This window comes from Tyto alba, unplaced genomic scaffold (assembly GCF_018691265.1).
Source record: "Tyto alba isolate M040663 unplaced genomic scaffold, T.alba_DEE_v4.0 Super-Scaffold_6, whole genome shotgun sequence".
Classification (NCBI taxonomy): domain Eukaryota; kingdom Metazoa; phylum Chordata; class Aves; order Strigiformes; family Tytonidae; genus Tyto; species Tyto alba.
The window spans coordinates 16736305-16756187 of NW_024881327.1; the positions used below are offsets into that span (position 1 = coordinate 16736305).

The 19883-nt window shown below is 36.0% G+C and overlaps 1 protein-coding gene across 7 annotated transcripts in view; it reads right to left on the reverse strand.

Annotated features, from left to right (window-relative positions):
- Positions 1 to 19883, reverse strand: part of ASB5 (ankyrin repeat and SOCS box containing 5) — a 42217-nt gene that overhangs the window by 15994 nt on the left and 6340 nt on the right. For 3 of the 7 annotated variants that reach the window (XM_042808105.1, XM_042808106.1, XM_032988418.2), the window contains one exon: positions 12948 to 13240. In XM_042808105.1, coding sequence (XP_042664039.1) covers positions 12948 to 13143 — 196 coding nt within the window. In that variant the 5' untranslated portion in view covers positions 13144 to 13240. Of the gene's footprint in view, positions 1 to 818; positions 1092 to 11974; positions 12036 to 12947; positions 13241 to 19883 lie in introns of those variants that run through there. The other 4 variants (XM_032988423.2, XM_032988424.2, XM_032988421.2 and 1 more) reach the window with 4 other exon arrangements.

The following is a 19883-nucleotide window of genomic DNA, read 5'->3' on the forward strand; positions in this document are numbered from 1 at the left end:
CTATTTTAACATCTCCGGTTTTTAATTTGATATTATATTATCAAGAATTTAAAATTTTATTTCCTTATTTTCTTTTTTGTTTCACTCTAAGCCTTATGATGTGGTCAATATTAATTGGAATTATGATCACTCTCTTAAAAAATTCCTATTAGACTCGCAATTAGTCAAAGCTCCCTTTTACGCACTTGTTTTAGGAAAAAATTAGGAAAATATGGCACAGACAATAGCAGTCCTTAACGCTTCTTTTATAACAGAGTTTGTTCCTCATTGCTGAAAATGTCCGTGTCCAGCAACTTAAATACATCCTAAGTACCTCTCTATGCAAACCCTTACAATTATATCTTTGTCTTCAGTATTTTAGTACAGGACAATAATTCTGTCACCTGTAGTTCCTCCATTGCCTCCTATTTCAGCTGCCTAGAAACTTCTCTTTACATATGAAGTTATATGTAAAGTTTACTCCTCCCCCTCCTTTCATTCCCCTGTTCCCTGTTGTAAACAATTAGCCTTCAGTATCCAGTTACCTTATGACCGACAGCAAAAGTCAGGGTAAGTCAAGCCTTAAACACTTGCATAAAACAAATAGGGCAGATAAACAAGAAAAGGTATTTTAGATCAGCTGATAAGAGTGCAGAAAGAACAAAAATAGCTTCAATACCCTTGTGTTAACTCATGCAAGACAATAAAGTGCCACTAACATAAGCATGCATTTACATTACAGCTAGAAAAAAAGAAAACAGTTTTGAGCTAGAACAGCATAAATTGGGTCAGCTTAGCATATGTCAGTACACAGTTTCTGAAATGGCTGCTATACTAACCTTGGCTGGTCAGAATACCCCAGCTAGCTTTTCGTTTCGGAGGACAATCCCCTATACTTTCTAGGCGTCTTTTGGGGAGATTCTGGCTCCTCTGAGCAGCAGTGTTTGTTGTCATTATTTGTTTCTTGAGGAAAGCCTGTCTGTCATTGGTGCAGGTATTCTGGTCTGATGAACATCCACAAACGGATTTCTACTACCTTTTCTCCTGCTTTCGCTTTTTCACAAAGGATCTTGCTGTACTTACTGTAGAATGGCTACAACACTGAAATCCATTCAGTAACATTTACTAGCTTGGACTAGCGAGTACATAGTGGGGGAAGGGAGGTACTGCTGTAGCATTTTCTATTTTTAAAGCAGAGAAAGAATCAGCTTAGCTACAGCATGAGTCTTAACTATTTACATGATTTAAATGGAAAGAAGGTGTTAAATTTTTAATCATTTAACCAAAAAAAGAAACAGACTCTTAAAGAATAAGTATTCAAGGCTTTGTTGCTTGAACAACAAGCAACCTAAAACAGAAAAACTAAAACTTATCAGAATGGCAACTGTCTTGATAATAGAAACAATAATTATTACTGCATCAGGCTTTACTCGTATGTAACTTGCAGTTAAGAGAAATTTTGGAATTCAGAAGAATCCATGGAACTATGAAGTACTTCTGGTTTTTTGTGGGTTTTTTTTGTTTGTTTGTTTGTTTTTGGTTGTTGTTGTTGTTTGTTTTTTAAATAGGAGACAAGTTATCCTATAGATATCAACTAGAAACTACATCCTGAATAAATAAAAATACAGTTTGACTATCAAAAAGAAAAAAAATTCACTGGGTATTTTCAGTCTGATCCCATTATGAAAGTAAGGCTATAGTCTTGTCAGAAGAAGTACAAGTCAATATTTCTAAAAAATAATTACAAAAACAAGGGCAAGAAACTAGTAGTGGAATTTTTTTGTTACTATGTATCAAGCTGATACTATACAGAAATCTGTGGGGAGGAGCAGTCCATGATAGAATTCCAGCATGGATAAAGAGGACAGTGATTTCTCTGTACTAATAACATGTCAAGAAGCTGTCTTTATCTCCCCTCCACTTCCTTCTAGTATTTACTCACTATCCTCTTCTACTGGTACAAAAACTAGATATTTTGTAAACTTTTAAAAAGGAAATTAACATTACTGGGTTTCAAGTACCTGACAAAAATTAAGCCCTAAACTACTGAAATAATACACAGGTATTTCATGAAATTTTCTAGATCCCTCTTGTTTTTCTTTAAGATAAAATCAGAGGCAAGATTATAGTTAGGTAGGGTAAAGGGAAGAAGGAGCAGCTGCAAATTTCACCTTGAAATTACAGCATATGAGAACTGCCCTCCTGGAATGTCATTACACTCTTTACAGAACAGAAGCAGGTGGGCTACTGGTATTCTCGCAAGAGAGAACAAAACTGCAATCTCCCAGGCCTTATGCTTTCAGAAAGTCATTTTCCCCAGGTTTTATCTGTCTGAATGAAACAGAATATCTCACAGACAGAAATAATCACTTCTACACTTTCAGCAATCAGACTCTGCAAATAAGTCTTGAACAGAACTTTCATGAAAGGGCTCATTATAAAAGGGCACATTATAAATACATCCCATTAATACTAGGATTACTTGTTAAACTGTAGTGTTTTCTTCAAGTAAATAAATACTGAAGATGAATTAACAGGAAAGCTTACAAAGGACATGTGTACATGTGTCTGTGCCAGGAAGGTATCAGCACGATTCTCCAGGTGAGAAATAACCGATGGCAATTTCTGTACTTGCCACATGGCTCTGAGGCTCATCTCAGTTTTACACTTACTCCCTTTCCATTTGGAATGGAATCCCAGAACATTCAGGAGAAGGTGGTGAGGATCAGGATCAAGCAAAGCATCTGGCACTGCAAAGCAGAGATTGACAGTGGGCTGGTAAGACAAGACCCACATGTTTTTGTAGTAGTTCTCTGGGTGAGGTTGTCAGCTGAGAATGAAGCTGGGTCCTTCTAGAGGTGCGGTACAAACCTGAAAGTAGTTCATACAACTTACTTTCCACAGATATTCCAGCCCCCATTCTCTCTTACTAGTCTCAGCAGTGTGCCTTGCAGGAGCAAGGAAACCAGCAGATACACAGACAGCTGCCATGGCTCCAAAGAGGAAGACCCCCCGAGGAGTCAGCAACGCCTGCTCCCTCTTGTCCAGAGAACCACATAGGGAGCAATGAGATACCAATAGAGTTAGACTACCCCCAAAATCTGCCACCTTCAAGGCAAGGGTACTAGGAAACGTATCTCTATTCCATAGACACTTGCCACTCATTATTATGACGTTACTTTGAATACTCTGGAGGACAACAAAATGCAATGTATGAAAATATGGATTTTTTTATTTAAAATATATGAAAAAAGATATATTTTTTTCATGCTTTAAAGAAGGAAAAGCTTATCCCATTCAGGACTCTAGAGGCAACTTTTCACTAAATTCTGCCAGGTACAACCATTTATTCTCCAGGCAAAAGCCATTAAAAAGTGCTATTAAAACAGTACATAAAGAAAAGTTAAAAAAAAAAAAAAAAAGGTGAAAGCTAGACCAACATCAGAAATCAACTGGAAATGTATTAAAAGTATATTTGAGATGTTGATATAAAGAGGGGATGGACATACAGTTAAAACTCTGGAATAAGACTGAAAAACTCGCTATTTCACTTCCACCTGTGACAGGCAGTTGCTATGTGATCTTCCTCAAGTCAGCCATTCATGCACTCACTTGGTTACATTAGCTACAAAATAAAAATCAGTATCTCTGGACTTCATTAGGCAATAAAACTATTACTATCTAAAACTACTTAGGGCCTGGTACTCAGATTCTGTTGTTCAGATTTTTCTCTATAGAAGACACTCAAACACTTCCAAAATCCGTCAGAAAACCTATAACAGAAATCTAAGTAGACATCCAAGTATGTAGAAAATACAGTAGAGGCCATTACTTTCCCTGCCTTGGCATACAAGCAATGAGGGACAGTATTTAGATTACAGTTACTCATGGAAACAATGCAGCTACCTGCAAAAAAGCAGCCAAAGGAAGGGGCAGACACTACAGTCTGAGAGTAAGGAAACTGGAGGATTTCACTGACTAAAATGGGAAATCTGACTTAGTTTAGCAGACAAATTTTAAATAAACCACTATGTTGCATTTCAGTAATAATTAGTTCTATTCAACTTTAACTGTTCTTTCTCTGGGTTAGAAAAGCAAACTTTCAAGTGATTTTCTTCACAATCTTTTTATCCAGATTTTTATAAAAGGAACTATCAGTACAGTTTCAACATTTCTATGTCAGCTCTGAGTTTACAGCAGCAGCAGTTTTTAACAGGTGGGAATGAAAACGGAAAGAAATCTTTGTTCCTCCCTTTCAATGGGGAACTCATTCTATTTTGAAGACTCTTCTCAGGCAATAAAGATGCAATTGGGATACACAAAAAACAACAACAAAAAAACTCCCAGACCTTTCAACACATCACGCAGCCCAATGCAATACAGTCAAAACTCAAAAAACAACAATTTATCTTAGCAAAAATTGGACAAAATTGCATTTGTGTGCAACCCTCCTCAAGCTAGTCAGCTGCTGAGCCACCTTGCTTCCCAAACTGGCCTGTACTACAACCATGAAGCTGAAATGATAGCTAGGCTCCCTGGATCTCAGTGCCGGTACCCCAGAGCTGCCTGTCATTTGACACTGTTGGTAATGAACTGGCAGAGAGATCCCGAACATTCCTCCCTGTAGGAGAAGCCAAGAGGAAGCAAGTTTTATAAATAATTACAGAAATGTGGTTACCAACAAAAACAGAATATTAAAAGGCCACAGTGGCCACTGTTACATCCTGTGGTGCTGGCTCAACACCAAGGAACTTAAATGCATCGTAAAAGAACAGTGATAAAGCTCTAACAGCAGGACAGGGAAAAGATTGGAATTTTTTTTTTTTTTGATTCTTGCATCAAGCCACACTTCATGGCCAATACAATGTTATTATAAGTCATTAGCAGTCACCTAGAAGATTGAGCATTACTGAGGTGTCACCAGCTAGGCCCCTGTTCTCCACATCTTAACAAATGCCAGAGGATATGCAGATAATACTTAAATGATCATTAGTTATTTAAGCATAAAATGACATTTCTCTACGCCATTATAAGCACTAAAAAAAGTCTATTACACAGTCCTACTCTTTATACAGTATCATCACTGTCTCTTAGCTGAAAATCCAACTTATTATTATTAAGGCACCAACAGCATAGATGGCTAGTAATTTTCCTACCTCTTCCCCTGAGATTTTTACACTTGTTAGGTATCGTATCCTTGGATGATGGGAATCAGAATGGAAGGTTGAGAAAAGATTTTAAACTCTGATATGACAAAGGCTCTGTTTCAGCCCCTGCAGAAGTCAAATATGGAACAATGATACATTTACTACATTGCTTGGCTTGCAGATTGCAGTGTGTACCCGCCAGACCTCTTCACGCAGACAGGCAGTGGCAACACAGAGTATTTACCAACATGTGGGCTAAAGTAAAACGAATCACAGCAGTCATGCTGATGAATCTAGCCAAATCAGTTACCAAGAAGACCTGGGCTTCAGGTATTGACAGAGAAGACAGACACAAGGCATGAGACAAGTAGTTGGCATGTGAGTGGTATAGAGCACCACAAAGTGAACCTTCAGCCAATTACCATGAGAGAACAGCCATAAAGAGAGAGATCACATCTACTGCCAGAACGACTTTAGACATAGCAAAGAGTAACATCCACTAGTGCAACAGATGCAGCATGCCATTATGGATTTACGACCAACCAGCCAGCATTGCTGCAATCATGAACAGAGCTCAGTACTTAGGCACGTAATGCATTCCCCCAAAGCCATCATCATCTAACCCTGGCAGAAGTTCACTCGCTGCCTGCCTGCATTGCAAATGTTTGAGAACATCCCCTACAAGAGAGCATGTGAATAGCAGAACCGTGGCCATAACAAGTCTGTGGCTGAGGGAAGGAACATCACCTTCAGGGAGCTATACTATTTTGGTCTTCCCCTGTTGCCTTACGCCCCACCGCTACACAGAAGACCAGTGCAGATGGCTTGTTTAAGCTTACCCCAGTCCAATACTGGAGTTTCCCAACAGCTTTTATTTAACAGTTGTGTTTAAGGCCTTGCAGGCAGATTGCTCCAGGATTATGTTTCAGTCTTATCACTATGCACCTTTAAAAACACAGGTTTTAAGCTACATCAAAGTTCATAATGTTTCATTTTGTTCTTGTTTGTAGTTCAAAAGCTTATTATTAATTTCATCCAGAAAAATAATCAACTGATGAAGGGGATTTCAACGTGAGTTAACTTAAGAGTGTGCACATCAAGCAAGCCAACAGGACTTAGGTTGGTGACAAGTTAAGGTCCATCTTCAGAAAAGACACTTTTCAAGGAGTCACACATAAACAATACTGACCATAAAATACAGATTGTGGCAATGCTATTTTTAAGGAGGTCCTGACATACAAATACAGATAGGAGTCAAAAAAAAAAAACCAAAACCCACAAAGGAAAGCACGTGATAGGATATCTCAGTTCGTTTTGGGGAAGCAAGTATACAAACAGGGTCCAGCAGATAGATTCACTAGAAGTTTCTGTAGCCTCAGAGATTTCCTTTAATGTGAAGGGAAGAGTCAATGCTTGACAACAGATGTGCCTGTTTTTTGTTGCTGCAAATAGGTCAGGGCTGTGGCCACACCAGTCTAGTTGCATCATATAACTCTCACCAAAATGCCTTTAAGGTAGATTATGTTCTTCAGGGGAGAATGGTTCTGGTATCTTGCTGATACATGGTGTCATTTGTTTCATTCTAAGTGAGTATCGTCTTGAGATTTATTTTGAATTACGATTCTTCTTTGGCAGTTATCTGTCATACTAGGTAAAGTTATTTAGCATATAAGATGATGAGCTCTATCAATAAAACCTCCCTTCTGAACTTTCAAAAAAGAACATTCACACCATCTTAAGCATTTTTACATCATTAGCTTACGTGCTGCATATGAAAAACAAATGCTAAATGCGGTGCCTTACACCAAGTGGTATGGTGAATAGGTATGCCATACAATATTCCTATCATTACTAAATGAATCTCTATTGTATCCAGGAAGCTAGGATAGGTCTTATATGGCTTTTATTAATAGAACCGTGATCTCTGTGGAATGCAAGTTGAGAAGATGCCTTGTGCATATCTTCCCTACCTAACAACTGTTGCTGAGTGACATTATCAATTGCAACTTGTTAGAATAAAATAATATGAAAACTTTGCTCTAATTCATGACAGTTCAAAATGTAATCAAGCTTTCCAAACAGCTGATCTCTAACATTGAAACACAGCATTATTTCCTACTTATGAGTTGTATTTAATGGACTGGTTTCTTGGGTCCACCCAAGCAGCGCATAGTGTACAAGAAAAAGAATGAAACAGAAGGCTTCGTACTATTTACACGTCTCATAATCCTGAAAGGAGATGGGGACTCCAGTCTTGAACTATCACAATCCCATGGATGGCTTCATTTAGGGTAACTAGGAATAACTAGTACACTGAGCATTCCTACCATGCCTGGCCAAGGCAGATACAGCAAAGACGGATAGCTTAGAACTTACTACGTTCGTTCAATGGTAGACTTTTTTTTTTTTAAAAAAAAAAACAAAACATAGAAGAAATCAGGGCATATTCACCTTTCCAGTTCTGCAAAAACAGTATAATATATTTTGAGAAGCTACACTGATATACTGCAAATAGAAATTCTGATTTCAATTAACTTTCAAATATTACTTTAAAATAGTATGCATAAAGTGATATTCTATGAAAATTTTTGTGAAGAGAATTGACATAAAGAAAAAATAGGGTGTTAATGAAAAAGCATATTATGTTGTCAGAAGTATTTAACTTGTGCTTCAGACCCCAGGTATAAGTTCATGACTAGTTTTTTGCCATTTATGCTATATTAACTTCTGCAAAATGACTCTTTCATAAGAAAGTTCCTCTAGATCACCTTCTGCTTGCAGCCAGAAGTATTTTGACAATTACTGAGTATCCGGTTTAATTTTGATAAAATACACTCTTTTTGCCTTATAAAAAGTTTATGAATAGGAACTATACCTCCTTCTATAAAGTCATCTGTATTGTCAAAGTATGGACTCTTCCATACAAACCAAGCTCTTATCAGTATTTGTCAGTAAACTTAGTATCTTACAGACCCCAAACACTTGACAATGAATTAACTTTTAAGATATGATGCACACCTACACTTTGAAATCACTTCATACCACAGCGCTACTACCTCATCCTGAAGCTACTGACCTAAAGAACTCAGCTGAAGCTCAAACTCAGCTCTTGTATATACAGAGCACTTCCATGGTATGTCCCGCTAGTTGGTATAGTAGGAAAAGTCTAAAGGTTGCTTTTGATCCTCCAGTTTGTATCCAGCAACAGCTGTACAAAAGGCTGAGTTATTAATGCTTCACAAGTCTGGAAATACAGCAAGACAAGAAATCTGACAGTGCAGATCACTGTCACTGTGGATAGCCTGCTAAGAAGCTAATTACACCCAAAGTTAATTTGCTAGTAAGTTCATTTTTGTAGGCCAGCTTTCTAGCATAATGAATAAATACGTGTTCACTTCAATACAATAAAAAATGAAAAGCTAGGCACCGTAACTTATTTACAACACAGCTATAGGCCCTGACTGCAAAGCACTTAGCTCCAGACATTAATCAGTCCCTTTCAATTCAGTGGGGCAAGTATGTGTATATGAGTAAGTGTTTACAAAATTAAAGTTAAAAATAATCCAGTAAATGAGACCTTTATAACAGGATGGTTCCCTTTCTCATTTAATTCTTTATGGTAGTAATACCACTGACTTCACTTAAAAAAGAATTAAATTCTGATAGTTTATTAAGACATGGGTCTTTAATTCACTTTAAGCAAATGTAAAAGACTGTAGAGTTCTGTCCTGAATTTGCTGCTATTCAGTTTCTTAATACTGTGGATGATAGAATATTGTATTTACTTTTTTTAAATCAGTAGATGACACTAAACTGCAGGTGCTGTAGCTGCTTAGAGGGAAACAATTCAAAACACACCTGAGTAAAGTGGAGAAATTATCTGATATCAAGAGCATAAAATTACCTGAAGGCCAATACAAATTATTATCCTTGGTGAGTAAAAAGCAGATGCATAGTACAGTGACTCTTTTAACATGGGATTTAGAAGCTACAGACATATCCTTAATAATATACTGTTGGGAGATGGGGAGAAGAAAAAAAAAAAAAGCCTCATTCCAGGAGGTATTACATAGGGTATCGTATATACGGTACATGACATAACTGTTCCACTTTTATACAACTAATAGTTCCACTGGTTGCACTAGTAAAGTCTCAGCTGGAGCACTCTGTTTAACATGGGGAATTAGACATCAATAAAGATGTCTATGAACTGCATATGAATTGGCACAAGTCTAAAGGAGAGCAAGTACTGTCATTCCAAGTCTAAAAGACAAGACTTAGGACAGACCAAGTTAAATCCTTTTTTCTTTATTCCAGAAAAGACATAAACAGTAGAGGCAGGAAGATGCATGATAATAGTCTTTAAACTGATTATCTTTCATACATGGAGAAAACCTGATAAATACCTTAATCGTATTTTATGTATTTAGCTTGCAGAAATAAAGATTTAGGTAGGTCAAGGGGGGGAGTGGGAAGCATTCTAGTGATGAGAATAGTAAAAACTGTAATTGGCTGCATAAGGATGCTGCAGAAATCACTATTACTAAGCGTTTTAAAAACACATTAGCCAAACATTTGCCAGGCAACCCATGTATATGTGACCCTAGAGCGTCCAAATTACCTCTGAAGGTGCCTTTCAGTTGTACACAAGAAAAGTTTTACTCAGACTTCATCTCCATAAACAAATTAATGTGACTTACCATTAATAGAGCTTTTATATGCACTTTTCCAGTTTTATCCAATGTTGAACACTGATCTAGTTCTTATATTTCAATGCCACATACACATTATAATAATTTCTAATTAATTATTGGGACTCTATGCCTATCCAGCTGTTTACATACATAGGAGATCCAAAGGATAGATTTAACACAGTAGAATGGTGACTATCCAAATTGAAGAGAAAATATTCCCGAAATACTAAGGAACAAAATATGACCTGTTTCACTACTAATATGCAGCAACAAGACCACAGTAAGCATATTACACAGGTAGAGCTGTCTCCTTGTATTCAACAAAGAACAAGCCACAAAACAAAGTCAGCCAGATATGAAATGTGTGATCCCTGGGCCTCAAATACTTTACCGACCTGTATGCCTTCAGTTTGATAAAAGGAGTTCCACCAGGCACTACTGCTCAGTACCTAAAATGTCCTCAGTTATACAGGTTTCATAAAAGAAAGGCTTATTTTAACTCAAGAGTTCAATTCGGTAGACATGAAATGATGCCTGTGCCTAGTAGCATGTTATTTACGAAGGCTCTTTTCTTCTTCAAAATTATAGCACTCTATCCTAGACAAGCCATTACAAGAGCAAAAAGTAGTTTTGTACTATTGCAAATAAACTGAGAATACCAGCACTAACAGAATTGTAAGAGTATGTAATCAGGTTAAAACTAGAAAATGAAAACTAAGATCTCCTCCAGTTTGAGTTACTTCTTGAAACCCTATAAACTTAAATTAGGCAATGAGAGTCTAATTTTCTGGGGGTTTTTGTTTTGTTTTTTCTTCTGTTGAGGTTTGTCTGTTGCTTAAGAAAAAACACAGAACAGGGTCACTAATTAGGAGGATACTCAGTATTTAATTTTATCATTTAACATTTCAAGCTATATCTTCACACTTCTTATTGCACATCTTCTGGATATCACTTTGAACAAGATATTTTGTTACATGTTATTGCATAAACTCTACTGAGGTATCTCTACTGTATTTCACAAACATAAAGAAACCAAATCTCACAACATGGTGTGAGTTGAGAAAGTAACATGCCCCCTTCTACAAACATAGAACAAAGGTATAGAAAAGATGAGATAAAATAGTAATTTTGAGGTGCCTTGTTTGCATCCCAAAGAGCAAGGATTGGTCCTGTTAATTACAACAAATGGCTGAATTTGCAGATTATGTAACATTAGCTGAACATGTGCTTAGGACTGTTACAAGTCCAGACCCAAACGCTGAAAGTTAGGCAGTGAAAAACTAAGATACACTGGTATCGAGTTGTAAAAAGTACAGTTTAAGCATAAAATAGTTACATTAACTTTTTTCTTTCAATAAGCCAAGCAGAAAGCCAGAAACTCTACCATCTATTGGAGCCTTTAAATCAAAATAAACCCCTGCTATGTCAGCAAAAACAGTAACCTGCAAGAGTCATAGGTTTTCATCTTTTCCATGGGCCAGGTACTAGAATGCTGAATATACATTGATTCAGACATAAATAAACAAACATATGATGCTAAAGTCTCCTGGATTCAGCAACAGGTAACATTGTAGGGACTATTTTACTGTCCAACCTGATGCATGTTATTCCTTTCTCCCAGTATTTTTCATTCCTTACTCATATTCGGTGTTAGTCTTACCAAAATGAGTTGCCTTAAAGCTGGCCAGCAGTTTCTGGCAAAAAATTATTGGTTTCAGGTGAGGACTCTCTACATTTCTGACAGTGGGATAGACAGTCCTTCCCGTCCTACTGTAGTGAGCACATACATACACACCCCCACATACATGTAGATTTGTACATATACTCACACAAACACGTGTAACAGTTCAAATTATGTCATTAACATACTCAGATGTAAAAAACCTGGGTTTCAGAACCTTCACTCTAAACTGTGCAGAGAATACATGACATAAATCCATGTCAAGTAAATCTTCTGCAAAGCAAGCTAATTCCTGCTTTGGGACGTGTCTCTTTCTAGTTTGCAAATTTAAACACATACACACAAAATGTCTAGCTTTTGTCCCAACACTGAAGACTGAAAATATCTTTAGGTTTGAAACCATTATTTCTGGCTCATTTCTACAGTTTCTCCCTTTGCCTTTAACTCAGATTATTTCTTCTCATTCATAGTACCTAGGGACGAGTGGTGATGGCGGCAAGACAATTCCCATTTCATCGCCTAACTCCAACTTGATGTCATCCCAGAATACAAGGAACACTATTAAAGACAAGCGAGGCAGCAGGGATCCCAAGTTGAGCAAACACTTGGTTCAGTCATGCGCTAGGATACCACAGTCAAGAAGAGAGTTTTTTGTGTTCTGTGACCCAGAAAAAGAATTGAATGAAAATGGTATTGGCTCACCACAGATGAGCCTGGGGGAATAGTAGTGCCCAGATCTGCCAAAGTTCTGCTTGAGCAAACAGAAAAAGGAATTTTCACACAAGCTTTCAACCAGTAAAATCTGATGCATTTCTACACAGATGCCCAAAAAAACTCACCCTGACAAACAGTAAGTAAGCTTCCTGATATGTGCCAAGACACTAACGTTCACAGTACAGAAGGACTTTATCTTCTCAAATAAATTATTACAATAAAATTTTAATTTAATCAAGAAATAATTCTCAGAAATATCTGGACTAGTTTCACTGAAGTGTTGCAAAATAATCACATGCCATGTGTGGAAAATTTCAACCATACACGGGTAAAATGGGGAGCCTTAGAAGTAAAATGGGAAAATAGTCTTAGATTGGAAAGTACCTGACCATCTTAAATATAGCCATCTTAAGTATAGGCCTCTCTCCAAAGAGGATATTGGCTGTAATACTTCAGTTTTATTCTGATCTTAATCAAAAAAAAAGAAAGCTTAAATCATCTAACAACACTCCTTCAGATAATTTTTGTTAAAAAAACACAGCAAGAACTACAGAAAAAAAAAAAAAAAAGGAAAACAAAAAAACCCAAAACAACAAACAAAACAAAACATTCACACAAATCATTTGACAAACTGAATATAAATGAGGCTAGCAGATAAGTAATTACCTGGAAAAAAACCTGTAACAACAAAAACCCCAAACAGTAGTGATAAGATAGTAAGTACAAACATACCTTGTCCTTGAGGAACTCCGTAAAATTCAGCAGCTATCCTTGCTGCTTCCTTACGGTTTCCTTTCACAATGTAGAAATGACTAAGTATAGCGAGGCTGATCTTCACAAAAAGTTTAAAACAAAAAAGTGAAAGTATGGTAAAGTAGACATTGGATAGCTGCTGGGCAAAAGGGCGACTTTCTTCTATGACAGTCATTGCTGCAGCAAAATCTCTCTCAGTGTTTGGGTAGGGCTCTCAAATGTGTTGATAAGATCATATGGCTTCAGCCACGCACACTTGGGAACAACTGGTCCTGAGGAAAGAAAATATCAGCTGGTCATGATGCTTGCTGCTCAAAATATGACGATTATTTATACTGTATATAGTATTGAGTTCACTACCATTCCTGCTAGCCTGATGGTATTCAAGTGGGACAGAACATAACAGACACAGGTTCCAAAACTCTGGATTGTACTTGTTCCACTTAAAAGGCCTGTTTCATTCCCAATTCTGCATTTCTAACTCATTTATTTACCCTATTAGTACATGTTTAAAAATACACTGCCAAAAGTACTATTATTAAGAACTACAATTTCATGTACTAACCCAGGTAACTCAGGCAATCAGTTTTTGTTTAAGTTCTCCTGCTTCTTAAGTACAATTGCTCTTTTGTGCTACTTCATTTTATATTAGACTAATATTTTTTTTCTTACAAAACCAGAACCACATCAATAAATACTTAAAATGCACATTAATAAAGAAACAGAAAGATAGTACAAACTAACTTTGACAGTTTCTCATTGTTTTGTTAAGGCTGATTGAAAATATCCAGTACACATGGCTTATATCATTACACAAAAAGCAGTATTCAGAGCAGATTGTAAGAATCAAACCCTTAGATATTTTTATAAATAAGATCTTGGAGCACCTAAAATGAATTAAAATGTAATTAAAATTAAATGCAATGGTAAATATACATTGAAAAATGTTAATGCTTATGACACACATTTCATTGTGCTGCATCGTATTATTTTAAAACCATGACATGTCTTTACTTCTTGAATCTAAAGAAAGGGGAATCTAAATTCCTCACTTTTTTTTAAGAATTAATTTGCTTATATTCCATAAAGTTATTACTCACAGTCACCAGCAGTTACACACAAGTTGTTCCCTTAGTGTGAGTAATTGCTGAGTAAATAACAGTGTCACAACATGATACAAGCTGAGGAGCTTCAGGAAAGAACTAGATTCATAAGTAAGCTATAACCCTAAAACAAAGAATCATGGCAGCATAGGAAAGGGTCCTGTTCTAAACTTTTACATATCCGCTTAAATAAAAGTGTCTTGAATTACTCTACCCATAGTAATCTTAAACTGAAACACCCTTTCTTTCAATCCTAGATTCTCTTGTTTGACGGTCAGAAAAAAAACATTTTAGAATGTTGGCAACTGTCCATCAGGAACAGAGGGTACGATCCAAGTGTCACTGCATCCACAGATCCCCCTGACTTCAATGAACAGCTTAGCAGACATTAGGGATACAAAATAAAGAACCTCTTATCATCCAACTCCAGGAATAATTTACTAGAGTAAGAAACTATAATGTTTTCTGGGAACTACATTCAAATAAACCTATATAAATACAGACAATGATAAAAGGAAATGTGCTTGGAAATAAATGTCAAGATTCTTAACAGGGACTGAAGTGTGCTTGTCTTGAGAGAAACAGACATTCAGTCTTCTTCTTTGAAAATAATTTAATCCACATAAAAGTCAAAATAGTAACTAGAAAAGGCAATTAAAAAGCAATTTACGCTGTAAACTATATATTTTCTCCTAAATTTCATTTATAGACATTTTCTCATCCAGTCAGAATAGGAACTGCTCTCTTCATACCATAGTTAGAAGCAGGAGTGAGTACTTAAAATGCCAAATGAAAATCCCTTTTTATATTTGGCACATTGTTATCTGACACTGAATTGAGGTGTCATGTTTTCCATACGGATAAATAGGCATTATGTTCTGAGCCACCACTGCCAATTTCCGTTTCAATCATTAATAGAAATAATATTTTCCTTAGTAACACATCCAGTATTGGAATTTCTTACTTCTTCCATATTTCTGATAGTATTAAGCTTAAGTCAATCAGTCCACAGAATTCCCCAGGCATCTTAAGTATCCATTTTGCAAGTCTGTCATGGAGAATAAAGAGGACTTATGGAAAACATTTTTCTTCTTTATAGTATTTTACCTGACCCTTTTTTTTCCTGATTCCACATTGTGCAATCTAGCAACTGTGCTTTCTCACCTGGACTTCTCCCACATTTTGTTAATTATCAAAATAGTCTTCCTTTCTAGAGGTGAAAATCTAAATAGCAATTACTATAAATAACAGCTGGAGCTAACAGAAACTCTCAGAGTTATTCTTCCCTTTACAATACTGCGTTCTGCCTCTTATAACTGCAGTAGATAAATCACTGAAAATAAATTTTTCAGTTGTTAGGTTGTCTTCAGGTTGAATTTTACTTGGAAGTGTCAACAGAAATAACAAAAACCTTTTCAAAAATGAGGCTGTGGATGCATGTAACATTTTGTAAGTGATCTTTCAAAGATCCTCACTGATCTGTAAAACTTCTACTTTTAAAAACATGAAAACTGAGCAGGAAGGTAATTCCTGTATAAAAGTTTGTCTTCAGTCCTCTCAAAAATTTCCCTCCTTAGCTATAAACTGCATAAAACCGAAAGAAATTATGAGTTTTGAGAATTTCAGTTCACACATGCTCTCTTCCAATAATACCTCTTATTTTTTAAAGCTCTATTACTCATATGTGCCAGCTTAACTGGAAACTCTCCCAATTTCACAGAACAAGCAAGTTTATCCTAAGCTAAGGCTACTAAACCTCTGCAGAAATTGCCATTCCAGCTTGCTGGCAGCCCCTTGCTACCAGACACCCAATCATGAAAACAGAACAACTGTTGAGATGTTAGCATTCACACGGCATTCTGGAAGAATCAGCAATGTGAATACTAAGACCTGAACACAAAATAGTGGGGAGTAAGCCCATGCAGGTTGGGACAACCAGGAACAGAAAGCTACAGATGTAAAGGAAATCAGAAAGTAGAAGCATAAGTAAATAAAAAAAGGATCTGACAGACAAGGTGATGCCATGAAAGAACGTAAAAAACTGGCATGTAAGTGTTCCAAATTTTCTATTGTACAGCAACACAAAGCGATGAAGTCTGGTCTTGCAGCAGTGCAGAATACTGTGAGCTTCTAAACAGAAATGCATCAGCAATACATAACAAATATACAACGTTATAAAAATATCAAAACACTTGAAAAGAGCAGTGGCTTAATCTGGACGTTCACATTTCCTGTATAATTTTGAGTTTTGGAAATGAAATTTCTCTGCCTCATTTCCCCACTTGTAAAGTGGCTTTAAAAGGACAACTCAAGAAGAGTATTCTGAAGATGACTTCATTGATGTTAACAAAAAACTCAGATATTCTGGTGAAAACAATTCTGAAACTAAGTAGGTAGCTACAGTACTAAAACTAATTAGGTATATAATATTTTTTCTTTTAATACAAAATTTGGATAACCTAAATAAAATGAAATATTGAATGTTTGTTCACTTAATGGCTACAAAGGGGACAGCATGTAAAATTATTATAACATTTAAGGTTTTAGCATATCACACAGGCAAATGGCACCAAGCTACACTGCAGATAAACACTTTTAGGATTTTTGTTTTAAGAACACAGTAATACTGTGAGAGACAAGGATCCCCCTAGCTTGACATACTAGCATATTCCCAGCAAATAAAACAAGAACACTGTAATAATCTCTCTGGTATGCTTTCCCCATTTCTGGCAATTAGCTATTTTAATTTTAAAACCATTTAAAAAACTTAAAATACTGGAATTTATGGTCTTAAATTCCCTTTTAATGTAGCTTGGCAGTTATCATTTCTAAAGAACATAATCAGTATATTCAATATAGCAACATTGCCATTTATAACAACTACGAAAGTGGTTAATTTCAAACTCCAGTGCTCAAAGTGGCCTGACTTTTAATGCCTGACCATGTAGAGGTCAAGTGCAGAAAGAAAGTATTCGGCAGTGGCTCCTGTTTATGCTAGTTCAAACTGATGGTGAAATCTTGTGCAATTTACCTACAACCTAAGTCAGTAACTTTTAGAAAAAAGTATGCTCTATCTGCTATGATTAATTACATAACCACATTAATAAGCTATTTTATTCTGGCAACTTTTCCTCAATGCTTCAGAAAACTGGTGTTCATAATGTTCAGTAAGGCAAGATACACAAAAAAATAGCACAACTGTTATAATATTTAGTCTTTGAGGGAATTTTTTTCATAGTAAAGACTGCAAAAATCTTAGAAATATGATTTCTTTATAGCATATACTGTGTCTTTAGTTCTGGAAAATATACTTCCAATTAAATCTTTGAAAGTAATATACTTAGATTAATAGAGGCTGTAGAAGAGTAATTATACTCATGGCACAAATCCCATTACAGTTAGTTCTAATAGTTTGTTTCAGTATTTTGGAAACGCTTCTAAATATCTGAAAATCAAAGTGCTTTTTAAAAAGATATGCAATACAGTATCAGGAATTATTTGCATGACACTTCACCTGAATTGTCTTCCTCCACATACAAGAGATTTGGCTAAAAAATACACAAGAGGTTAAGATAGTTGTCCTAGTTTTGAAACTTTTGGCTAATAACAAATATAACAGAAGATAATTTAACAAAAGAAGATGCTGGGCAAAGGAACAAGAACTCTTAGGTGCTTTGAAGAATACATTATTTTATATATTATATACAGCCCACTGGGAGAAACTTCTAAAAGAATGACCTCAAAACAGAAAGAGTTTAAAATAAAATCAGTAAGAAGCCACTAGTTCTAGTACCAAGTTTCTGACGTAAGCATACAGTGCTTGATGAAGGACTCAAAAATGCTGAGAAGCCTGAGCTACTAAAAAGGCAACACCTAATTCAGCATGAAAAGTGACTTGCTGATAGTTTTTTAGTAGGTATGTGGGATGCTAATCCTTAATACTTAAAACTGTATCAGACTCATCTAAAGTTATTAAATGTTGTTTATGTCATTTCCTCCTTGATGTATGTTATTTTTTCTATTATCTCCTCTTCAAAGCATTTGAACTAAATAAATCTAGACACAGAGCAACTATTTTAAAATGCATTTGCTCATATATGTTGTTATGCAAAATGTTACCTTAAGCTAACACTGAAGGTAAGACAAAATGAGACAGACATACCATAAAACAATCTTCAAAAATATTAAATATTCTTTTCAATAAAATCCCTCATAAGTGATGGATATTATGCACTTATGTTCAGGCATAGGAAAACAAACAAATCATATTTATCTGATAGCTACAAGAAATTCAGAAATTGGAGTGACTGGAAGACATTGAACAGCTGCTAAGTCCTTTTCCAAACAGGGACTCAAGCCCATTAACACAACCCAGACACTACTCCTTCTTTGTCAACTATGAAGACAGGAAGTGGCCACAGTACAAACTTTGTGCTACTGTTTTGGGGGCATGAAAAGAAGAAGAGAGAATACAAATGTTGGTGCAGAAAAGACCAAGCCAGAAAAGAGCAGAGACTGTACCCTGTTGCTATCCTTAAAGATTCTACAGACTTACTCAGCCACATGACAAAGACATGTTCTCAGCACAAACACCAAAGAGTTCTGCTGCCAGTGGAAGCAAACGCAACACTGTAAAGCAAAGAAATAAAAGGCCTGCATCTCCTTTTTACAGCTTTTCTTCCTGAAGTACCTTAATGCCATGTCTATTCAGAATCTACACAAACAATGCAGCGTGAAGTTAAAACTGACATCCAAAGTTGTGTTTCATCCAGATTTCTGCAGTTCTCATAATACATGCTAGTCTCCTGATCACCCAACTACAGACTTTAACTAAAAGTCTCTTTCAAAACGCAATGCAATGACAACTTAAGTGTCATAACAAGGAAAATCAGTGGAGTAGAACATGCCATCCTCCTCCTCTTAGTAGTCATGCTCTGACTTTTGACACTCATTCTACTGAACAGCTGTGTATTTAGACGCCATCTCTGGTAAGACTATGAAACACACCAGTTCACTTTAAAAACTTCAATGCACAAAAATTTATCTTACACAAGTTTTGCTACATAGTTTCTCTCTGTATTTTGGTGTAGCACATTATTTCCATCAGTCTTCAAACTACTCTGGAAAGTCCAGATATGGGTAGATTGGGTAGATATGGTAGCACTTTTTTTTTTTTTTTTTTTTTCTCCACGGTATTAAAATCGGTGCTCTGATACAGTTTAGGTTCTTTACAAATCAAGATCTTCTGGTACATGAATCATGCAACCTTTCATTTGTAACATCATGGAAAGTCTGCTTATTCCACTGCTAACTTTTGATGAATTTAAATAGGTTTTATTCAGATGTTTTGTCTTTCCTGTCTCTCAAAAATCTACTCCTATCCTAGAAAATAATTCTAACACATAGACTTGCATATCTGGATTTCCAGAGAATGGAATTACTGGTCAAGGATTTAAATATCAATCAGTATCTCTAGACTTAACAAACATTCTCTACATCACAAGTATTTGAAAACAAAAAGTAACTCAGATATTTAAGCAAATATGAAATTCCGGTTTTGTAACTTTCCCAGTTATTTGAAATAATACAAAGACATTTTAAAGCTGTATCACTTTGTTATACATCCACTGGATAGCTGCTTCTCACAATGGTGATAGATTCCACTTCAAGTTTAATATCAAACAATCCCTGCTGTCAGCAACATTATCATATGGGCGTGCTTGATCTGCTTAACCAGACAGTAAAATTCTAAACAGAAGGGAAGCAGGTATAACTGACCTGCCTACAAGTAAATTCAATCTGAGTACTGCTA